Genomic DNA, 19857 nt, shown 5'->3' on the forward strand with positions numbered 1-19857 from the left:
AGACCCCAAATTGTCTTTGAAAAATCAATCCACAGGATTTGTGAGTGCCTTCAGTGATACTAAAGACTTATTCTAATAATACTGTAAATTATTTTTGTTTTTGATATAAACAATATGCACTAAATATAACTTAGTTGTAATTATAAAATGCACTGAATAAATCTTTCCACTAAATCTGGGGTATAATCAATTTGCTGACCTTCATCCACAAATTAAATTACCAAATCACAGGTCACCATGGGAATGGTCTTATGTAGAGGTGGTTTTTGTGTAGTTATCCATGTGTCGAGTATTAGCCCCACTGTAGATGGAGGCCGTGTGTTGTCTAGGGATAAGAGCAACTCTTTCATACCAACTTTAGTTCAAAATCCCAACTTTGCCACTGTCTAATTGTGAGATCTTTGGCAAATTACTCTTTGGCAAATTACTTTTCTAAGGGTCTTCTCCTTTTCTAAGTAGAAAAATAAATACATGTCACTTATAAACCATCATCTGAAATACTCACAGCTAGGAGTTTGGGAATTCAAAATTTTTTGTTTTAGAAAGGCAATATAGTACATATACTGTACTTATGTAACAGCCCCAATGGGGTGTGGGGCAACACCCCATAATCAGACATTAACATTTCTTCAGTAAAACCTTTGAATGTTCACAACAAGTGGGATAAATAAAGACTATCAATAGTCCCACATTAGCTGAAGTCAGGTTTTACCGCCCAAAGTTACAAAAACAAAATTTCTGATTTTCAAAATCTGTTAAGTTTTACAACTGTGAATGAGGGGCTGTGGATCTATAACATCTACTTTAAAGGCCTCTTGTGAAGAATAAATGAAAAATGCATTTAAAGCACTCATCACATGATAAGAGCCCCCCAATAGTCTCTCTTAAGAGACTATTATTATTTTTTTGTGTGTGTGAGGAAGATCAGCCCTGAGCTAACATCCGTGCTAATCCTCCTTTTTTTGCTGAGGAAGACCGGCTCTGAGCTAACATCTATTGCCAATCCTCCTCCTTTTTTTCCACTTTTTCTCCCCAAAGCCCCAGTAGATAGTTGTATGTCATAGCTGCACATCCTTCTAGTTGCTGTATGTGGGACGTGGCCTCAGCATAGCCGGAGAAGCGGTGCGTTGGTGTGCGCCCGGGATCCGAACCCGGGCCACCAGTAGTGGAGCGCGTGCACTTAACCGCTAAGCCACAGGGCCGGCCCCAGAGAGACTATTATTAAGAGCTATTCACTGACGGCCCCTTCACAAATGACAGGACACTTTATAAGGCTCGGGACTGGAAGTCTCTCTCACGGCAAGGTCAAATGTCCTATCTAATTCTAGAACTCGCATCCCATTAACAGGCAAGCTCTAATCGATCAGTTATCTTAGATATTTCCAATTTGTTTAAATGTGAAAGAATCAAAGGATAATTTAAAATAAAATACATTTCTTATGAATACTAATCCCTCTTCAGATTATCAGGCATAAATTCAATATTTATAGTCGATTCTGCTATAACTGTTTGGAAAACGTGAAGTTGCTCCAACACTACTGATGTATCAGGGAACAATTTGAACATAATGTGAATTTCGAGTTTATGTGAGATTTCATCCAGAAGAAACACTAGGTAAACACAGAAAACTGCATCCAGCTAAACCGAGGAGCTCAGTAGTATACAAAGCACACACACCTCACAAGAACAATGAGAGACAGCCATCCAAATCTGGTGTTATTAATTTCTGTCCAATATCAGATCACCCTCCTTCCATCACTTCACATTAACTCACAAGCTGCAACTCTTTGACACCCAACTTCCACAAGCAAACTTAACTTCTTTTTCAAGGGAAAGTGCCACATTTATTGTAGTATTTACACATTTTTTAAAACACTTACGGTATAAAACTGGGCTACTGTCTATATGAGGCTCTTGCCTTTTATTGTGTCAATGACAAAGCTTTTGAGTCTTGTGTCCCTAACCCCACTTTTCCCCCAAGCCCTGTGGTTTTATTGCATAATTCTGCACAGTGTAGTGATTTTTAGGAACACATATGCCCAGTTATAGCAGAGCTAACTGCTGTTCATCACAGCTGGTGTGTGTTGTACCTACCTTTTGGCATGTAAGCAAAGTTAATAAATACTCAGGCACATAAGAACAAGTTCTCCAACTAATTTTAAAAAGTAGGAAAGCGGGGGCCGGCCCGGTGGCGCAAGCGGTTAAGTGCGCGCGCTTCGCTGCGGCAGCCCGGGGTTCGCTGGTTCGGATCCCGGGCGCGCACCGACGCACTGCTTGGTAAGCCATGCTGTGGCGGCGTCCCATATAAAGTGGAGGAAGATAGGCACAGATGTTAGCCCAGGGCCGTCTTCCTCAGCAAAAAAAGAGGAGGATTGGCGGATGTTAGCTCAGGGCTGATCTCCTCACAAAAAAAAAAAAAAAAAAAAAAAAGTAGGAAAGCATAATATAAACTTACTTTTTAAAATTTTACTCCACAAAAACCAAAATTTGTTTTAGTTAGGTCTTAATTTAATAAAAATGAATGAGAAAGATTGGTAGATTTAGCTTTAATGTATCGACAGTGGTCATTTCAAACTGGTAAATAACTCTCTGAGTTAAATATGTACCATTATAACTCCATCCTCTAATCCTGTTAATTTTATAGCCATTATTAATCTAGAATATTGTTGTTAAAAGTATGTCTTTAGAGATATTACTAAAAGTGCTTTAATAAAAGGATGCATTCTTTTGGTATTAAATAAGAAAATGGCTATATTTTTTAAAGAGTCATAAACAAGTCTGTAAGTGATGAAAAGAAATGATGTCTGAGGTGTGCTTTAAAATACTCTAGCAAAGGAAAAAAAACAAGGGAAAAAAGGAATACACCAGGCAAATGTGGAAAATCTGATAATTGGACTCAGTGTTATGATTATATGCGAGTTCATTGTACTATCCTCACAAACATTTTTTAAAATGTCTGATGTTTCAAAGGAAATTGGGAATTATTGGGTTAAAACAAGTAAGACTTGATTGTAAGATTTCGGGGCTTATACTGTCAATGTCATGATTAACGTCCCAATAGGCTGCCATTTCCCACTTTTCTCTGACATGGAACCCTTCTTTTGGCAGAGTATCCTGAGTGAGCCATGTACTGTGGAACATCCTTTGGATACCATGATGTAGAAATAATAGTGAATATTCCAAAGTATTCTCAGAAATGCTGTACAGTGTTAGTCAAAAGAGACTGTCATCTAGGTATCTCTCTGATCTCTGCTTTGCCATATAAAAATTATTTATTGCTAGTTGTTACTAAGAACAGTCAATTCGCGATAGCAGTATTTACGAAATTCACACTTAAAATTTTACAAAGATGCCCATGCTGCTTTCAAATGTGAATTAAAAAAGCAAATTGCAAAACAATATAAATAGTATGATACAACTTTTGTAAAAAACCACGTATATAGGCTTGTATCCGAATAAAATAACTGACTTGGCAGGGTACCTAAACTATCAGCAGTGGTTACAACTGGAAATGATATTGGCAGGGGTGAGGAGGAAGCACATTTTTACTGTTTACAGTTTTGTGTCACTTTTTGGAACAGATTTTTTTTTTAATAAAAATAGAGATAAGTTATTTTGGTTAAAATCAATCTATGGTTTTAGATAGTGGTTATCCTTAGAAGGAGATGAGATATAAGGGAGGCTTCTGAGATTAAGGATAACTTTCTATTCCTTGATCTGAGTGCTGGTTACATGGGTGTGTTCACTCGGTGAAAATTCATTGAGCTATATACTTATACTTGGTCTACGTCTTACATAAATAAAGTGCATCTAAAAATTGTTTTACAGTAACTTATTGAATCGCATTCTTGTTCTAGTTTTAATACATATATTTTCTCTTTCTTCATATATAGAAACAGCTTTCTTTTCTCACATTCATTGCAATTTATTTCCCTAATTTCTCCTTAACATGGTTGCATTGCAGGCGTTATTATTAATTTTTACAGAAGGCAAAATCCCTTGATGATAAAAATGGCATATAACAAAATCACTCACATATTATGGTACGAGGTGGACCATGAGATATGGTCACTTAAACCTACTAGCCATTCATCAGTACCTGGTAGAAAGGTTTCTTTTGAAACCTATAATTACCTAAAATAGATGGAAAGGAATAATAAAGAGGTGAAAGTGATTGTTAAATAGGCAACACAATGAATGGCCTAATGACAGGGGACCAAAAAAAAAATTGTGTAAGGTGGCTCTCCCTATGATAGATCCTGTGTGCATGTCTATGAATATGGGATTACCAGTGTCAGAGTTAGAAGAAGTCTCAAAGATCATTATTCCATCTCACACCCTCCCAATCAGATTTTAAGTTGAAAAACTTGACTAACCAAAAGGCCTAAAATGTTTCAACTGGTTGTTAAATGGTTGTTTGCTTTGGTGGGACAGTTCCAAGGCCACATAAAATTAAAAGTACATTTAACCAAATATTTTCTGTATTCAGAAGATAAACAAGCTAAACAAGACAAGTGAACAGGGATGTATGATTAAGTTGCAGCTCCATGTACTTCCTATAGCAGAAGGAATGATTACAACCTTTTCTCATTTTCATTAAGGAACCTATAGATTACTTTCAGACTTGGTTCTAGTGCCACATATTCTAATTTAATCTGAAATACAAATCTACAAAATTCACACTTTATAAAAATAATAGTTTAAAGTGGGTAAGGGGTAGTAATGAGACACAAAAGCAACATTATAAAATCTACTTCTTTAATATATCGAGTAGCAAGGAACTATATTAGTATTTTATTCATGAAGACTAATAAAATAATATTTAACAACTTTATGGACACATATATGTACATTTGTACATCAAAGTATTTTTGGAAAGGAAAGACATATATATGATTAAAATAATGTAAGACCAATACATCCTGGGTCACAATTTTATCACTTCTAAATTCTCCTTATTTTCAAAAAATACTAAGGAGAGTTTAACTCACTACTGTTTTCTAAGATGTCCTAATCAAGCTGTTGCAGCATAGCAAAACTGAGCTGTCACCATGCTGACTTAGAGATTTTAAAGGGTAGCGAATATTTTAAAAACTTAAAACATAACCTTTTCTGTTGAAATTTTATATTTGTTTAAAATACAAAAGAATAAAATTCTTAGAAAGAACTTCATTTTATGCTTGCTGAAGGTATTTGGGTAAACCTAGCTTTAAGGTGGTCTTCTTTCAAAGATTTTAAATAAGTTTCTGAAAGGGCACTGGCAACAAACCCTTTTAAAAGCCGACTTGTCAAATTTCATTTTCCTTGATTTTGCAGTGACTTATCTTAGATTTCCTTTTGAAATACTTCTTCCAAATTTTCTAACCATGTTTGGCTTTACTTTATGGATGTTTCTTTTATAGTCTAGAGAAGAAATAAAAAGATATATAAATATGGTAAAAGTATTATTCAGGAAGAATTTTTACCATTCAACTTATAAAAGATTATTGAAAATTATAACCAAAAGAAGGTAAATTTATTCTTAAAAATTCAGTTTGTTAATTAACATGATTTAAAACATAACAACAAAGAAACATTAATACCCTTGATTTAAAAGTAGAAATTTATTTTTTCATACTGCAAACTGAAGTTTTAGTGCACACATGCACACACACACACATGCACATGTGTTCCCCTCAGATAACAAGTGAAGTTACTGAATAAACTTGTATGTTTGCTTTCCTTCTTTTTGAACTAATGAAAAGATGTTTCTACAAGCATTGTTCCTGTTCTTTTTTGCATCATCAATTTTTTTCTCCTTCTTTGGATTATTTACCCACGGTTCTTAAACTTCCATGATTTCCAGTTTAGAAGTGTCATTGAATCTAGATCTGTACTTCCTAAAGTGCTGATCCTGATCCCACAGCCCCCTTCCCTTCCACTGCCACCTCTCAAACGTGTTCCATCTACCTCTGCCCATTCTTCTGGTTCTTCACCAGCCTTCACAATGGTTCTCTACTCAATGGAGTGTTGCTACAGCAGGGTGCCACTGAGTGATCAGACTAATCTCTTATCCACTTTCCTGGTCACTCTAGGTGTTAGTTTTAAGAGCACATATTCTCTTGACACTACTTCTCATTTCTCTCATTGCTCATCTTGACGCTATTTCTCATTTCTCCAACTGCTCAGTAAACAGCAGTTATCTTCTCTCCCACTGATGTTCCTCTGTATTCCCATTTGTACACTGTTAGTTGGAAACCTCAGCTGAATACATTCTAATGAAGGCAGTCCCAGTACTCTCTTACTTTTCTAGTAATTCCTGATGTGTATTCAGGCATTTTCACTTGGATATCCTAAAGTACATGAACCACTCTCTTCCCTTAAACTAATACCTATTTCTAAGTACTCCATTATCCTTAACGACACATAATCTTTGAACCTAGCCTTAGCTCTTCCTTTCTCTTTGTCAAGCACTGTAGTTTGGTATCATCTCCTACTTTTTCTTCCATATTAAATTTTTTTATTCACCTCTCTTTACACATGAGATATCTGATGCATTTTATACTATTCTTAGAAAATAAGCATATTAGAAAAACCAAATCTCTATTATGAGAATTATTATAAATTTACTATTTGGCTGCAGAATTATTTCTTCCTGGAGAATTTTTTGAGGAGACCAACAGGGCAGTGCATATCTACAGTAACTGCATACACACATTGCTAAGCATTATTAAATATGGCATGTTAAACCAAATAATCATAGTAAACTTTACTTTTCAGGATTTTATTGTTTGGTTTTTTTTTTTTTTTTTTTTTGTGAGGAGATCAGCCCTGAGCTAACATCCGCCAATCCTCCTCTTTTTTCGCTGAGGAAGACGGCCCTGGGCTAACATCGGTGCCTATCTTCCTCCACTTTATATGGGACGCCGCCACAGCATGGCTTACCAAGCAGTGCGTCGGTGCGCGCCCGGGATCCGAACCAGCGAACCCCGGGCCGCCGCAGCGGAGCGCGCACACTTAACCGCTTGCGCCACCGGGCCGGCCCCTATTGTTTGGTTTTTATATTTGCATGAAAGACATTTCCACTGAACTTAAGGTAAATAACTTGGCTACTATAAGAAGTAAGGATTAACAGTTTGGCAAAGCTATTGAGAAATCTTACAGTACTCTAATGAAAAAGCATTGACAGAAAAAAAGCAACAACAGTTTTCATGTTATTCTAGAAACACTCATTATCTCATTAAACTCCTTTAAATTCCAAGTGCTATACAGCCACATGTCGCTTAATGACGAGGATACATTCTGAGAAACGTTGTCATTAGGTAATTTAGTCATTGTGTGAACATCATAGAGTGTACTTACATAAACTTAGATGGCATAACCTACTGTACACCTAGGCTCTATGGGACTAATCTTATGGGACCACTGCCGTATATACAGTCTGTTGTTGACCGAAACATTGTTATGTGGCAGACATCTGTAATTATAAGTTCCTTTAGAAAAGAAATCAAACTGGGTCTTATTTATCTTTGTATTCATCACAAAACCCTAGCACATAGTGAGTGTGTAGTAAATAAATACTTCCTGAATGAAGTCTTAGATACTATAGTGTCAGAGAGACAGCGGTCTGGACACCAAGACCTAGAAACTAGTTGGTGCTATACACCTCTGGTTTCACTGAAGATGTGGTTTTGTTACCATGGACTTGTGTTACCCTGTCAGCATCTTTTTCAACTTGCTAATGGGAGTTACAATATGATTGTAACTAGGTACAGACTGGAGCCTGGCAATAATTGCACAAATGAGTCAGAGGCCAAATTATTAAAAATAATACACTAAGAGAAAACTTTCAAGTGAATATAGTTTGTAAAATATACTTAATCACTAACCTATTAAATAATACATTTAGCTAATTACTTCAATTATTAGTTAATTATTTACCAATTCTTCTGTAATATGAGGCAGTATGGATAACAAAAAGGGGGCAGAATGTAAACTTAGGAGATTTGGTTCTGAGTTTTGGCTGCACCATGAAATATCTCTGTGATTTTGGTTAAGTGTCTTCAATTTTGTGTCTTAAGTTTTCTTATCCGTAACATGGATAATCAGACTTACCATGTAATAAAGGTGATGAGCTGATAAAAGGAGATTCTTATGATAACACTATAAAAAATGTAAAGTACTATATATGTTAGGTCATCATGTTATTAATAATATCAAAATAAGAGCTAAGACATACCCATCGTCGGTCTGTTTTCTTGTAAGTGCTCATGACTTGAATTATCTTGTCGAACACGTTTGGCAAATCCAGAATTTACCTCAGCAGTTAAAGTATTTGATGCAGAACTTGAGGGGAAAAATTTTTATTTTAGTAAAGCATCTTATATATTTCTAAGTTCTAATATATATTCTACATGCAATGACGATTAAAGAAAAAGTGAAATGCTAAAATATTAAGTTGTAAAATCCCACGGAAGTAACTGGAAGTACTAAATACATTTTTTGGCCCATAGGGAAATTTAACTGTGTGTGATTTTAATGATGTTTATTCAAACCAGAGATTATGACTGTAGGTGTATGTAACAATTCTGTAAGAGAACATTTCCAGGGTGCTCTGCTGGAATATAAGTGAGCGCTGTTATTCAAAGTGTAGAGATAAGGAGCACATTGCAAGAGGTGAAACACTAAGCTCACACTACAAATTTGGAGCAAGAACCTGGGGAATATTAACAAGCGAGATTGTTTGGAAACCTTGTTTTTAAATCAAAGCATGGTAATAGACTGACAATCTCGGACTATTGCAGTTCTAGAAACTGAAATGAAAAGAATGACCTATTTTCATTTATCTTCAAAAATTTATGTCAATTTCACATTATTAATGGGTCACATTTCTAACTCAATTTGAGTTGACATATTACTAAACACCTACTATGGCCTCACGTTACAGGACATAAAATAAGTAAGGCACAAACAATCCCTGTCCTGAAAACTTACATAATGGATATATGGTGGGGAGGAGGAAAAATAAGACAAAATCATAAATAATACAAAGTGCAGCAAAAACCAGTGCTACAAGTTTTCAAACTACAATGAGGTCTAGGTTCCTGAGTTTAGAAGAAGGAAGAGAAAAGGAAGATTTTGTGGATGAGATGAGTTTGATCTGGGGTCTGAAAAATAGCTATCCAATCCTTCCTAGCCCTAAAGTGGACCAAGTTTTAACAGGTAGGGTTGAGGGTCTAGTTGGGTGATGAACATCCCCGCTCCACACTGATTCAAATACGCTAATTTTCGGGCATTGCTGGCTAATAAAAATATTATACACCATTTTACAAGTTGATACTAATTTGATTGTCAGTTGGATTAACAATTGGAAGCTTCCCTTTTATGGCAACAACTTGTTCTTCTGGCAATCCTAGCCATGTGGTAAACTGATGTAGGTGTGTGTTTGTGGCACAGGGAGAAGATGGGTGAGCTGTATGTTCATTGCAAGTAGTCAAAATGGCAATTTAATATGACAGCAAAGAAAAATAGGCAATGAGCACACTGAAGGCTGGGAAAAATAACTCAACCTGTGTACCTCAGTTTTCTAGAGCTTGTAAGAGAGACGACTATGGTGTTCATAATGGTGATTTTGCCTACTCTGTTCAGGAATGCAAACGATACCTACCCAAAATGGTTATAAAGAAGTACTAGTGTTATGAAAGTAAACAAATTTAGTTGTAGAAATTCTATTCCTAAATAGTGCTAAATAAACTAAGTTACTATAATTCTGTTTTGGATACTAAACACACTTTTTTGACAATATATTTCAGCTGTCTAAGGCAAAAATTCTTTTTTGGTCACTTGGTGATTTTATTTCTTCAAGTATAAAGATCAATGTTATTGGTTACTTTTGTTGAGTGTTGTTTTTCCCTACAATTTATCTTCAAGTTGTCTTTATTTTATGGAATGATTCTTCACTTTGGTGAGTTCTAGGACTCTTGTTTTTACTCAGATTGTTTTTATTTGAAAATTAAGCTTTTGAATAAAACTCATATTTCTAGGAAGGAAATCAAAGCCTAACAAAATAAGTTGTATATTTATATAAGTAAAATAACATTCAAACATTTTTAAAATTTAGATAAAACATTCTACTGATGAAATGTTTAAAATTTGTTATAAATTTGTTAGATTTACATTATATCATAAAATAAAAAGACCTAAAATTGGTATGGGTGCAAATTCAAATTATGTTAAAGACTATATTGAGAAGAAATCTAAAGTCTCTTCTAGCTGTGTACCAAATATATTTCCATAACTACTATCAAAAGTTAAGATTTAACCTTTTGTTCCCTTACACAGGTAAAACATTTCTGCTTAATAAACATATGCACCTCATATTCTTTCAGTTGAGATAATTTCTAGATGGAATCGTTAGACATCTTTCAAAACAAACCAAAAATTTATGGCAAGTGTGAGACCATTTTTGTGTGCTAAGACAGACTGTGGAAACAACAAAAAACCAATCAAGTAAACACAAAGCAGACAAAACCCCCAAACTCTGATTAATATAACTTGTAAGAAAATTTTACATCTATATATATTGTATTTGTATGTTTGGTAGGCTAATTCATTTAGTTAAAAGAGTCTGCTACAGTGATATTAAGTAAATTGAAATGATTAAAAATCTAATATTCTCAATTTAAGTAGTAATTAAAATATTTAGTTTGGTAGGTTTTTGGAATATCCAGTGCTTTTGGACTTTAATTTTTTTTAGAGAGAAAAATAGATACAAAATAAATAAAATAACTATATATACGGAGTCGTCTCTTCTTCATTTTTAAAAACCATGTTAGAATATATACACACCTAAATATGTACATAAAGCTGCTCAGTGGAAAATACCAGAGTTTATTATTCTCAAGCTCATGTAGATTTAATGGGGGAAAAGAAAGATTAAAAAAAAAAGTAATCATGTACATTTCTAGCATTAATCTCTTTTAACCTTAGTTATTGGCAGGATCTAATTATTGGTACCAGAGGGAATGTAATATAGCAATTAATAGGCTATGAGAAATCTTACTTTCTTTATATGTCCTTTAATATTATTTCACAATATTAGTTGCTCATGTGGAAGCTCTTCAACTCATATAAAACCACTCCAAATATACAATTTACATACCTGGACATTTCTTGAAAAATCATTTGATTTTGGTAATGATTATGTTTACATTTTAAAATTCTTAGCTATAAACTTTTGCCACATCTTAGTTAACACAACAGAGCATGTTATCAATGAAGAACAAGAAAAGTCGCCAACATTAATTAATGGAAAGAATAACACAATCGACACAATGAAAATTAGTGATAAGATGATGCAACAGATGATGGTGGTTAGCTAAGCTCACTTATTAAGTGACTGATTCCCACACGTGAGCCAGACTAACTGCACAATTCAAATTTGTGCCATAGCAAAATACAAAATTTTAAATGTTGTGGGTAGGCAGAGAAATTCAGGAAAAATCAATCCATTAATTTTAAATCTACACATTCTAAGGCTCTGCTATACAGCTGCTGTTCGGCGTTGCTTAACAACGAGGATCCATTCTAAGAAATGCGTCGTTAGGTGATCTCGTTGTTGTACAAGCACCACATAGTGTACTTACACAAACTTAGAAGGTATAGCCTACTACACACCTAAGGCTATATGGGACTAAGCTTATGGGACCACTGTCGTACATGCAGTCCGTCGTTGACTGAAACATCATTATGTGGTGCAAGACTGTACTTTGTTTGGAGGGAAAAGGACAGATCCTAAATGCACCTATGAGATGATAACTCTATGTGGCACAAATTAATAGGCTATTTGTAAATCTGTTTACACTAGCCCAGAAGACAACAGGTCCATGGTGGAAAATAGGAAACTTAAAACGAGTTACGTTAAGATCTTATACTCTTCTCCCCATAATCACGTCAAAGAAAAAGAGATAGAGCAAGTCAGATCCATTTTACAATATAACCAACTATTCACTCTATCTTGTCATTGCATTCAATGTTGCAGGATATAAAGACTATATAATGGACTTCACGTCATATAACTCAGAATATTTAAGATTTTTTCCTCATCCTTGATTTTTTTAGCTGTTTTACTGCTATGTTCCTAGGTATTTTCTCTTTGTATTAATGCTGCTCATGGTTTGCAGCGCTTCTTGAATCTGTGATTTATCTTTTTGTCAGTTTTGCAATATTATTAGCCGGCATCTTCTTGAACACTGTTTCCTCCCAATTGTGTTCTCATTTCTTTCTGGGACTCAAAATATATACATGCTAGACCTTTTTAATTACGTCCTATATATCTCTCACTTTTCTCCATATTTTCTCTTTTTATTCCTTTTGTACACTGATTTGGATATTTTTCTATCAACCTATCTTCCAGTTCACTAAACTCTCTTCTGCTGTGCCTAATACATTAAATTGACTTATTGAGTTCTTAATTTCAGTAAATTCTATTTTTTTTTTAGTTCTAAGATACCCATTTGATTCATTTTAATAAAATCCAGCTCTTTGGGAAATTATCATCTATTTTGTTGAACTTAATCACAGTTAAATTTTTAAAGTCTCTATCTGATAATCTTAGTATCTGTATCACTTATGGATCAGTGCTTCTCTAATTTGTTTTTTCCTCTTGACTTTCAGTCATTTGGTCCTGTCTCCTGTCATACTTGGTGATTTTGCTTAAGTGCTAAACATTGTATATGAAAAACTGTGGAGGCTCTGGATGATATATTCTTTAAGAGACTATTTAATTTTCTTAAGGCAAGCAGACAGAATAGAGAGAGATTACCTTGATCCAAAAAGGGACTGAGTTGGCCTAAGGTCTATTTTAGGCTTTCAAGAACTGGTCTATTTCCAGTTTGCCCTACTCCTAGAGCATAGGCCTGCAGAGGTCTCAAATAAAATCCTGGGTGTCTAACAGGGCCTTTTCTCCATGATGATTCCTGAACAACAATTTTTGTGTCCCAGCCCCATGAGGATGTCAAAACTCCACTTAATACTTTAGCCTCTTAGCAGCTACTTTCAGCTTGGTTTCTTGGCCTCTTATTCCACAGAGTTTAGAACTTGGCAAATATCTTGAGGGCAAAAGCTATACAAAATGATTTTGCTTCCCTAGCTCACTGAGACTCATGATAGCTCTAGGCTTCCATTTTCTGCTTGGCCTCTATGCTTGATGCCATAAACTGGCAGATACCAAATGAAAGAAAGGGGCAGAGAAGATCTGGCTCTCCACAGCTTGTTCTCCTTTTCTCTGGGATCTTAGACTCTCAAGTCCTGGCTGTCTTGGCTGTTCTCCAGTGACTTTAAGAAACTGTTAGTTGTATTTTATCGGCTTTTATAATTGTTCTTGATGGGTGGCTTGGTCTGATACAAGCTACACTGTCACAGCCACAATCAGAAGTCTTCATTCATTACATTTAGTCATATTTTAAAATCCATTAAAATAATATAATTTTAGGATTGAAGAAAGTCAGTAATGTGTAAAAGGAAAAATGCCAAATGGATAAAAGCTGTCACCAGAAGAAAAGTTAGAATTAAATGACATTTTTGAAGGCTGGAAGACTTTTCAATAATCTGAAATATGGAATACTTTACGTAAATATCAAGAGAAATACTTAGGCTTTATCAAGATCTCCCTCTGATAATATAAATCCAGTGCCACATTCAGAGCAATGTATGAATTGACAGTCTAATTACAAGAAATAAGGAAGAGTTGTAAAAAACACACTACAGGTTTCTCTTGCTATCCCAAAGCAAAGCGTTCCCCTGAAACCTTTTGTAAGCCAAAACGGCATAAAGTGAAGAAGCAATTACCATTAATTTATATGGGAAAAATTTTTGAGCATTCCCAGACCCAAAAAATAACCTACCAAAATAAATCAAGATAAACCACAGATGCTCACAGACACAGTTCAACGCGATGGCAGCTTGATGTTGAGATACTTTTTTTCATAAAAGTGAAAATCCTCTTTGTATTTCTTTTGGTTAGCGAAAACTGGTACTAATGCAGGTCTTTTGTGAAAGCAAAGTGGTGTAAAGCGAACTTTTGGAAAGCAGGGAAAACCTGTATAAAGATGGTTTTATATACCTATAAAAACTAAACCAGTTTATGTTTAATCGTACCTTGATTTCCGTTTCCTTCTGGCAGTGGCAGTCATTGCCATGTAGGATGGTACTACGCTTGGTATAGGCAGAGAATGTTTGGTTGTAAATGAAGATGGGGCAAGCCTATATATTAAATAATAAAAAATAAAAAGAGTAATTTTCATTTGTACTATGGAGAAAAAGGGGGCATACACTTCCATAATTAGAACATCACTCTGTATTAATATATAAAGGAAAAAACATTCTATACTATAAAACTTCCCTTGCTTGCCCTGGGGTTTTCGTTTCTTTTTTACACCATGGATAGAGTTGCTCTCAAGAGATTTCTGCATTCCCAACAGCACAGAAAAGTGAGGGTGTCATTCTTCCCATATTTAGATTAGATGTGATTATACAGATGAAGTGAAAGGATATGTTTGCTTGGATGACATGCAGTCAACCATACCTTAGACCTATGACTATTTCAGAGCAAGCTGAGGTTTGCTAAATATCACTAAGAACAGTGGAATTTCCTTCAGTGAAGATATTAATGAATAATAATAAACATGGTAACCTTTGATGATTACTTGTATCATCTAACTTTGGAGTATGAAGAACAAACTAAATATGTCTTACAGTTTCTTCTAGCCTAATGAGGGTCAATCAACTTAAGATATCAAACTAAAGACTTTAAAATATTGTGTTGGGGAATTAATATTTAGAGAGAAAGAAAATTAAGAGTTAATGAAGATAAAACACTGACTTTTGTAATCAACATAGCACACTTTATCTATAAAACAGACCTCAAATATAGCTAAAGAAGAAAAAGAAAGTTAATAGCTTAAAGGCTACGAGAAAAAAAAACAAAAGAAGAATTGGCAAATAATCTTTTTCTGTACCTTTGTAAAATATTATTATTTGATAGTGATTCTTGTTCAGGTAATTTACTTTTCAAGTTCTTGGTGTCTTCACATATAATAAATGTAGGGTCCAAATCCTCCTGTCCATATTCTTTTCTCCCGCTAAGAGGGGTATCTACTTCACATAACATTTTCAAAGAATTATCACTGTTCATATTTGAGCTGATGGCCTGAAAACCCGTAGTATGCGATGATGGTTTTAATAAGGTCACTGTAGATGGATTTTGAGATGTTTTTCTACAGTCTTCTGGAGTATACACAATAGGCTGAAGTTCTCTGCTGAGAGAATCATTGAGCTGCATACTTTCAGACAGTGTGCACTTTTGGGCACGCTTTGCTTTCAAGGGAGAAGGCATTAGTTTTCTTCGGGTTCTTTTTTGTGGAGGAATTTTAAGCAGATCTGATTCACTTGAAGATGTGCCTGTTCAACGAAATTAAAAAGCAGCTCAATATGTTGCTTAAATATTTTCCAATAACCCTATCAGTTAAAAAAAAAAAACAACACTGACAATAAGGTACATTTTCTGTCAACTGATGAAAATTTAAAAGAAAATAAATAAGTTGGAAAGGAAAAAAACCATAGTTTATTGCTAAGAATTTTAAATCAAGTTAAACTCATTATAAAGAGATTCTAAAACATAACATAAATAATGAATGGCTAATGTCAATATTAATTTATAGATATGACTATCTTGAGATAGTGGGTAATCATGAAAACAAATATCCAACAATTCCAACAAAATTCATAAACAATTTCTAGCTTTCATGTTTGATTAAGTTTAAGATAAGAAAAAAGTATTCAACATTTGTAGGCAGAGATTAGTAACTTGTTCTACCGTAAAATAACACCAGTTCATTACTAATTGAGTGGAAGTCTAGTCTAAATTAACAAGAATGGCAATAACCAGTAAAATTCCAGGTGAATGAAAGAACTATATCTGTTACTATCTCAGGTTTGGTAGTTAATTAAGCATCTGGTTATTTCCTATATCACATATAATTCATAGGTGTGCAAAAATTAGATTAATACCAAAGATAAATGAACATAATTTGAAGAGTTCCGAGTTCTCTTACTTGACCCTCACAGTCTGTAAAAGCAAGTCTCCCAAATGCCAAAGGTAACCAGGTTTGATGAACTTTTCTTAGCCCTATCCTACAACTTCTGTAGCTTTTCCAAACGATTTCCCTACTACCTCTCCAACATTGTTGTTACCTTCTTCTTCCTCCAGCCAGTAAATGTATACATTTCCTTAAGGACCTGTCCTTGATTCTCTATTCTTTCTAGTTACCTCTTGCCACTATCTGCTCAGTCACCTGGGTCCCAAGTAACTAGATTTTTTACCTTTTCCTTGCATTTCCCAACCCCCATCAATCCCACCTCTCTTACGCTTACAGTTAAAACATAATTCTGGTCATGTCATTCTTCTGATTAAAGACTTTTAGTAATCTTTAAACTGAAATGTAATATCTAGATATTTAGTAGAGAATGCTTGTTTCTTGGTCCAAAATTAAGACACAAATTGTTTTGTTTGCATTTAAGTGTGAATTGCCACAATACTAGACATACTTAAATATTTAAGTACAAAAACGTCTCTCAAACACCTCTTGTGAATGTACAAAATAAAAAATTGATTACATACATAACAATAAACTTGATCAGCTCCAGTGTGCTTATCTTCTATTTCTTAATTAACTTTTTTCTGTTTTGCCTATTTCATTCTGGTGAACTTCATGGTGCCTGACATGAAGTAAATTTGCTTGGAGTGTATTGTCCAGGGAAGAAACTATAATGTGTATTTTTGCCCAGGTTTTCAAATCATGCAATAAAATTCCCAATTGATGTTATATTTGCTTTACAATATAATCCTAACAAATAACACTGACAGCTGAATAAAATAAGTGTTATTCATTTCAGTAAAGCAATTCAAACTTTCAACCAAGTTAGAAAATACACTTAGAACAATCACCAACAGTATACGCATTATTCTTACGTTAGTTGACAATAGGCTCTGCTATGGCTAGGTCGACAATTACCCTCTAGGAAATACAATATAAAAACACGAAGAAAAATATGATTCCTGTTCTACTAAGGAATTTTACTTTTCTGGGAACTAGATAAATGAGATCCAGATCTTAAAATAATTTTCCACTCCCTTTACCATGACATTTGTCAAATTTTCCATTACCAGATATTTTTATACTAATGCTGCAGTGTAAAGACAGTTACTTTCCTCCACTGTGCTGCTACCACCAATTTGGTGGCTATTAATAGCTGGAAGATTAACTTCTTTTCCCATGAGAGGCAGCAGGGGTATATAGAGGATAGAAAACTACATTGAGGATAGAGAACTGAATTCGGAGTCAGGAGACTTGGATTCTATTTCTGGCTTCACCAGCGACTCACTGACTGACCTTGGGCAACTCACTTAAGCAGTGTGGGCATTAATACCCCTGAGAAAAAAAGGGGATACTACCTTTTCACGTACAGGGAATTTCCTAGGATTATATAATACCCATAAAATATTTAGGGTTCAGAGAAAGGCTCTAGAAATATAACTATGCTTTGCTTTAACTGTTAGCATTACTACTTTCACAGGGAAAGCTGTAATTTACTTCCCAGTATTCCATCAACACCCAATGCACAGTTACCACTAAAAGAATACACTTCAATGTCTCACTTCCAGCTTATCAGATATCTAGTTTACCAAGGTTGATGATAAATTATAATATAAACCAAAGGTATTGTTAAAGCAGACACATCTAAGTGTTATTTGAAAAGGCAAGCTTCGTAACAACATTCTAAATGGAACACGAAATCTCAAAGGATAAGGATTATCCAGAGTCACTATTTTTCTTGTGCATATCTAGAGAGGGATAATCTCTGGAGTGGCACAGGGCAAATTCCCACGATGGTGGACCACTTTTTCCCTACTGCTTGTAAAGAGCATGAAAATGGAGGTCTTCTATAAGACATTGAAGAGATATCCACTTGTTCTTTGGGATAATCTAAACATACACTCAACATCAAATTTTGATGTGATCAGACTGAGTAATAATTTGTCAGTGAAAGCAATAGTAATGTTACAATGACATATCTTTAGCCATCATTCTGCTCTCCTGGCAGGATATGATAACGAAGGAGAAACATACAGACGTGGTAGTTACTGTGGATTCATATAGCACTGTTTTACTGGGACTGGAAGAAGAGATGCTACAGACATAGCATGCACAAAACATAAATCCAGAGGGTTCTTTTCTTTTTATCCTCTCAATTATTAAATATAGTTAAAATAATAATAAGAGAGCAGAAAATAGATGGCCAGTTCAGGACTACTTAGGCTGATTAGTTGCTAAGAAAGATTCAGGAGATAACTAGAGCAAAAACAAGGTTTAAAGGCTTAAATAAAAGTTCAGCAGTCAATCCACTATAACTATAAAGGAATAATGATTCCACTTATCCACGAAAACTAAAAGAACACAATAACATTTCGCTTTGAACACGATTTCCAGAATACATAAATACAATTATATAATAAATAATCATTCTCCTTTAGCTACTTAGGTAATAGAGTACTTTAAGTGGGTATGGAAACTACTAAGTGTTGGGTTAGGGGCACTGCAAGTTTCAATAAGCTACAAGAACCATTGGATATGCTAGGTTTATGTCTATAAAAGAGATCTGCTGTACTTTTCCATTAGAGGATGTACAGTAACTTTCCAGAAGAGCAGGCTTGGAGCAGTTGTAGTTTCCTCTGATTCAGCCTGGGAAAATACTACTTAACAGGATTCTTTAATTCTTGGGCCTACAGAGTGGAAATGATAAAGAAGGAACCTGGGGGCAGATTATAATTCCTTTAAAAAGGCCCCATAAGATAAGAAAAGGAATCATGTAGTTACAGACTTTCAGAATTAAAGACTCTAATAGCTAATGGTAGTCAATGAAATACCCTTAGCAATGTGGGTGCCACCAGGAGGGGATAAAAAATTAAAAATGCATTGCTATATGGTAGGCTCTTGTAAACTAGGATAGAAAAGACTGGCAGCCACTTGGGAGGAGAGCAAGTCTTCTCTCCAGGGTCTCTCCATCTAAGGAACCAGTTCACCACATCACACACTTGAGTATAGTAGGTAGTAGGTAGCTACGTATCTTATGATCTGAAAAATTTTGCTATTTCTAGACCATCTCTTGGGACTTTAACTCTCCAATATATTGTAGGTATACTGCATTTCTGTTGTCCTAAAATGGTTGTGACCCATGGGATGTACGTCAATATGACTTGTTGAAATTCATGTCTGATAATAATAATAACAACCACAATGTCAAGACCTTTAAAAGAAGTCACTACTACTATTTTCAATCCAAGATCAATGTTTATTTTATTTGTGAAAGAAAAAAAAAAATTGTAGTCAGCTGTGGTACAAGAGAAACAATCTAAGAGGACTGCACTTGCATAAAAAGAATTCACCGTTTGTTCATCCACCCAATACTAAGAACCTGCCACGTTCCAAACCTTTTCTAGGTATTGAGAACAGTAAACAAGAGAGTTAAAAACTTACCTTTTTGAGGGAAGAAGGCAGAAAAATAAATCACATTAATAAATTAAGATAACTATGATAAATGAGTTCTAAAGACAATAAAACAGAGAAATGGAATAGAGAATGATGGGAGATAGAAGACATGTTACTTGTGATGACCAGGGAAGGTGAGCCTAAAGATAGGATATGTGATCTGAGGCTTGGACAGCTATGCAGGAGCCAGCCCTACGAAGACCTGGGGAAACAGGCAGAGGAAATAGCAAGTGCAAAGACCCCAAAGGCAACAATAAATATGTTGAGCTCA

General features: G+C 34.8%; 1 protein-coding gene across 3 annotated transcripts in view; it reads right to left on the bottom strand.

Annotated features, from left to right (window-relative positions):
* Positions 1-4740: 4740 nt before the first annotated feature.
* Positions 4741-19857, bottom strand: part of KIF18A (kinesin family member 18A) — a 90110-nt gene continuing 74993 nt past the window's right edge. For all 3 annotated transcript variants that reach the window (XM_058546175.1, XM_058546176.1, XM_058546177.1), the window contains 4 exons: positions 14997-15438; positions 14137-14241; positions 8219-8325; positions 4741-5403 (listed from right to left, as the gene is read on the bottom strand). In XM_058546175.1, the coding sequence (XP_058402158.1) occupies positions 5321-5403; positions 8219-8325; positions 14137-14241; positions 14997-15438 (737 nt within the window). In that variant the 3' untranslated portion in view covers positions 4741-5320. The remainder of the gene's footprint in view (positions 5404-8218; positions 8326-14136; positions 14242-14996; positions 15439-19857) is intronic.

The sequence above is a fragment of the Diceros bicornis genome, chromosome 7 (genome assembly GCF_020826845.1).
Source record: "Diceros bicornis minor isolate mBicDic1 chromosome 7, mDicBic1.mat.cur, whole genome shotgun sequence".
NCBI classification, from domain to species: Eukaryota; Metazoa; Chordata; class Mammalia; order Perissodactyla; family Rhinocerotidae; genus Diceros; species Diceros bicornis.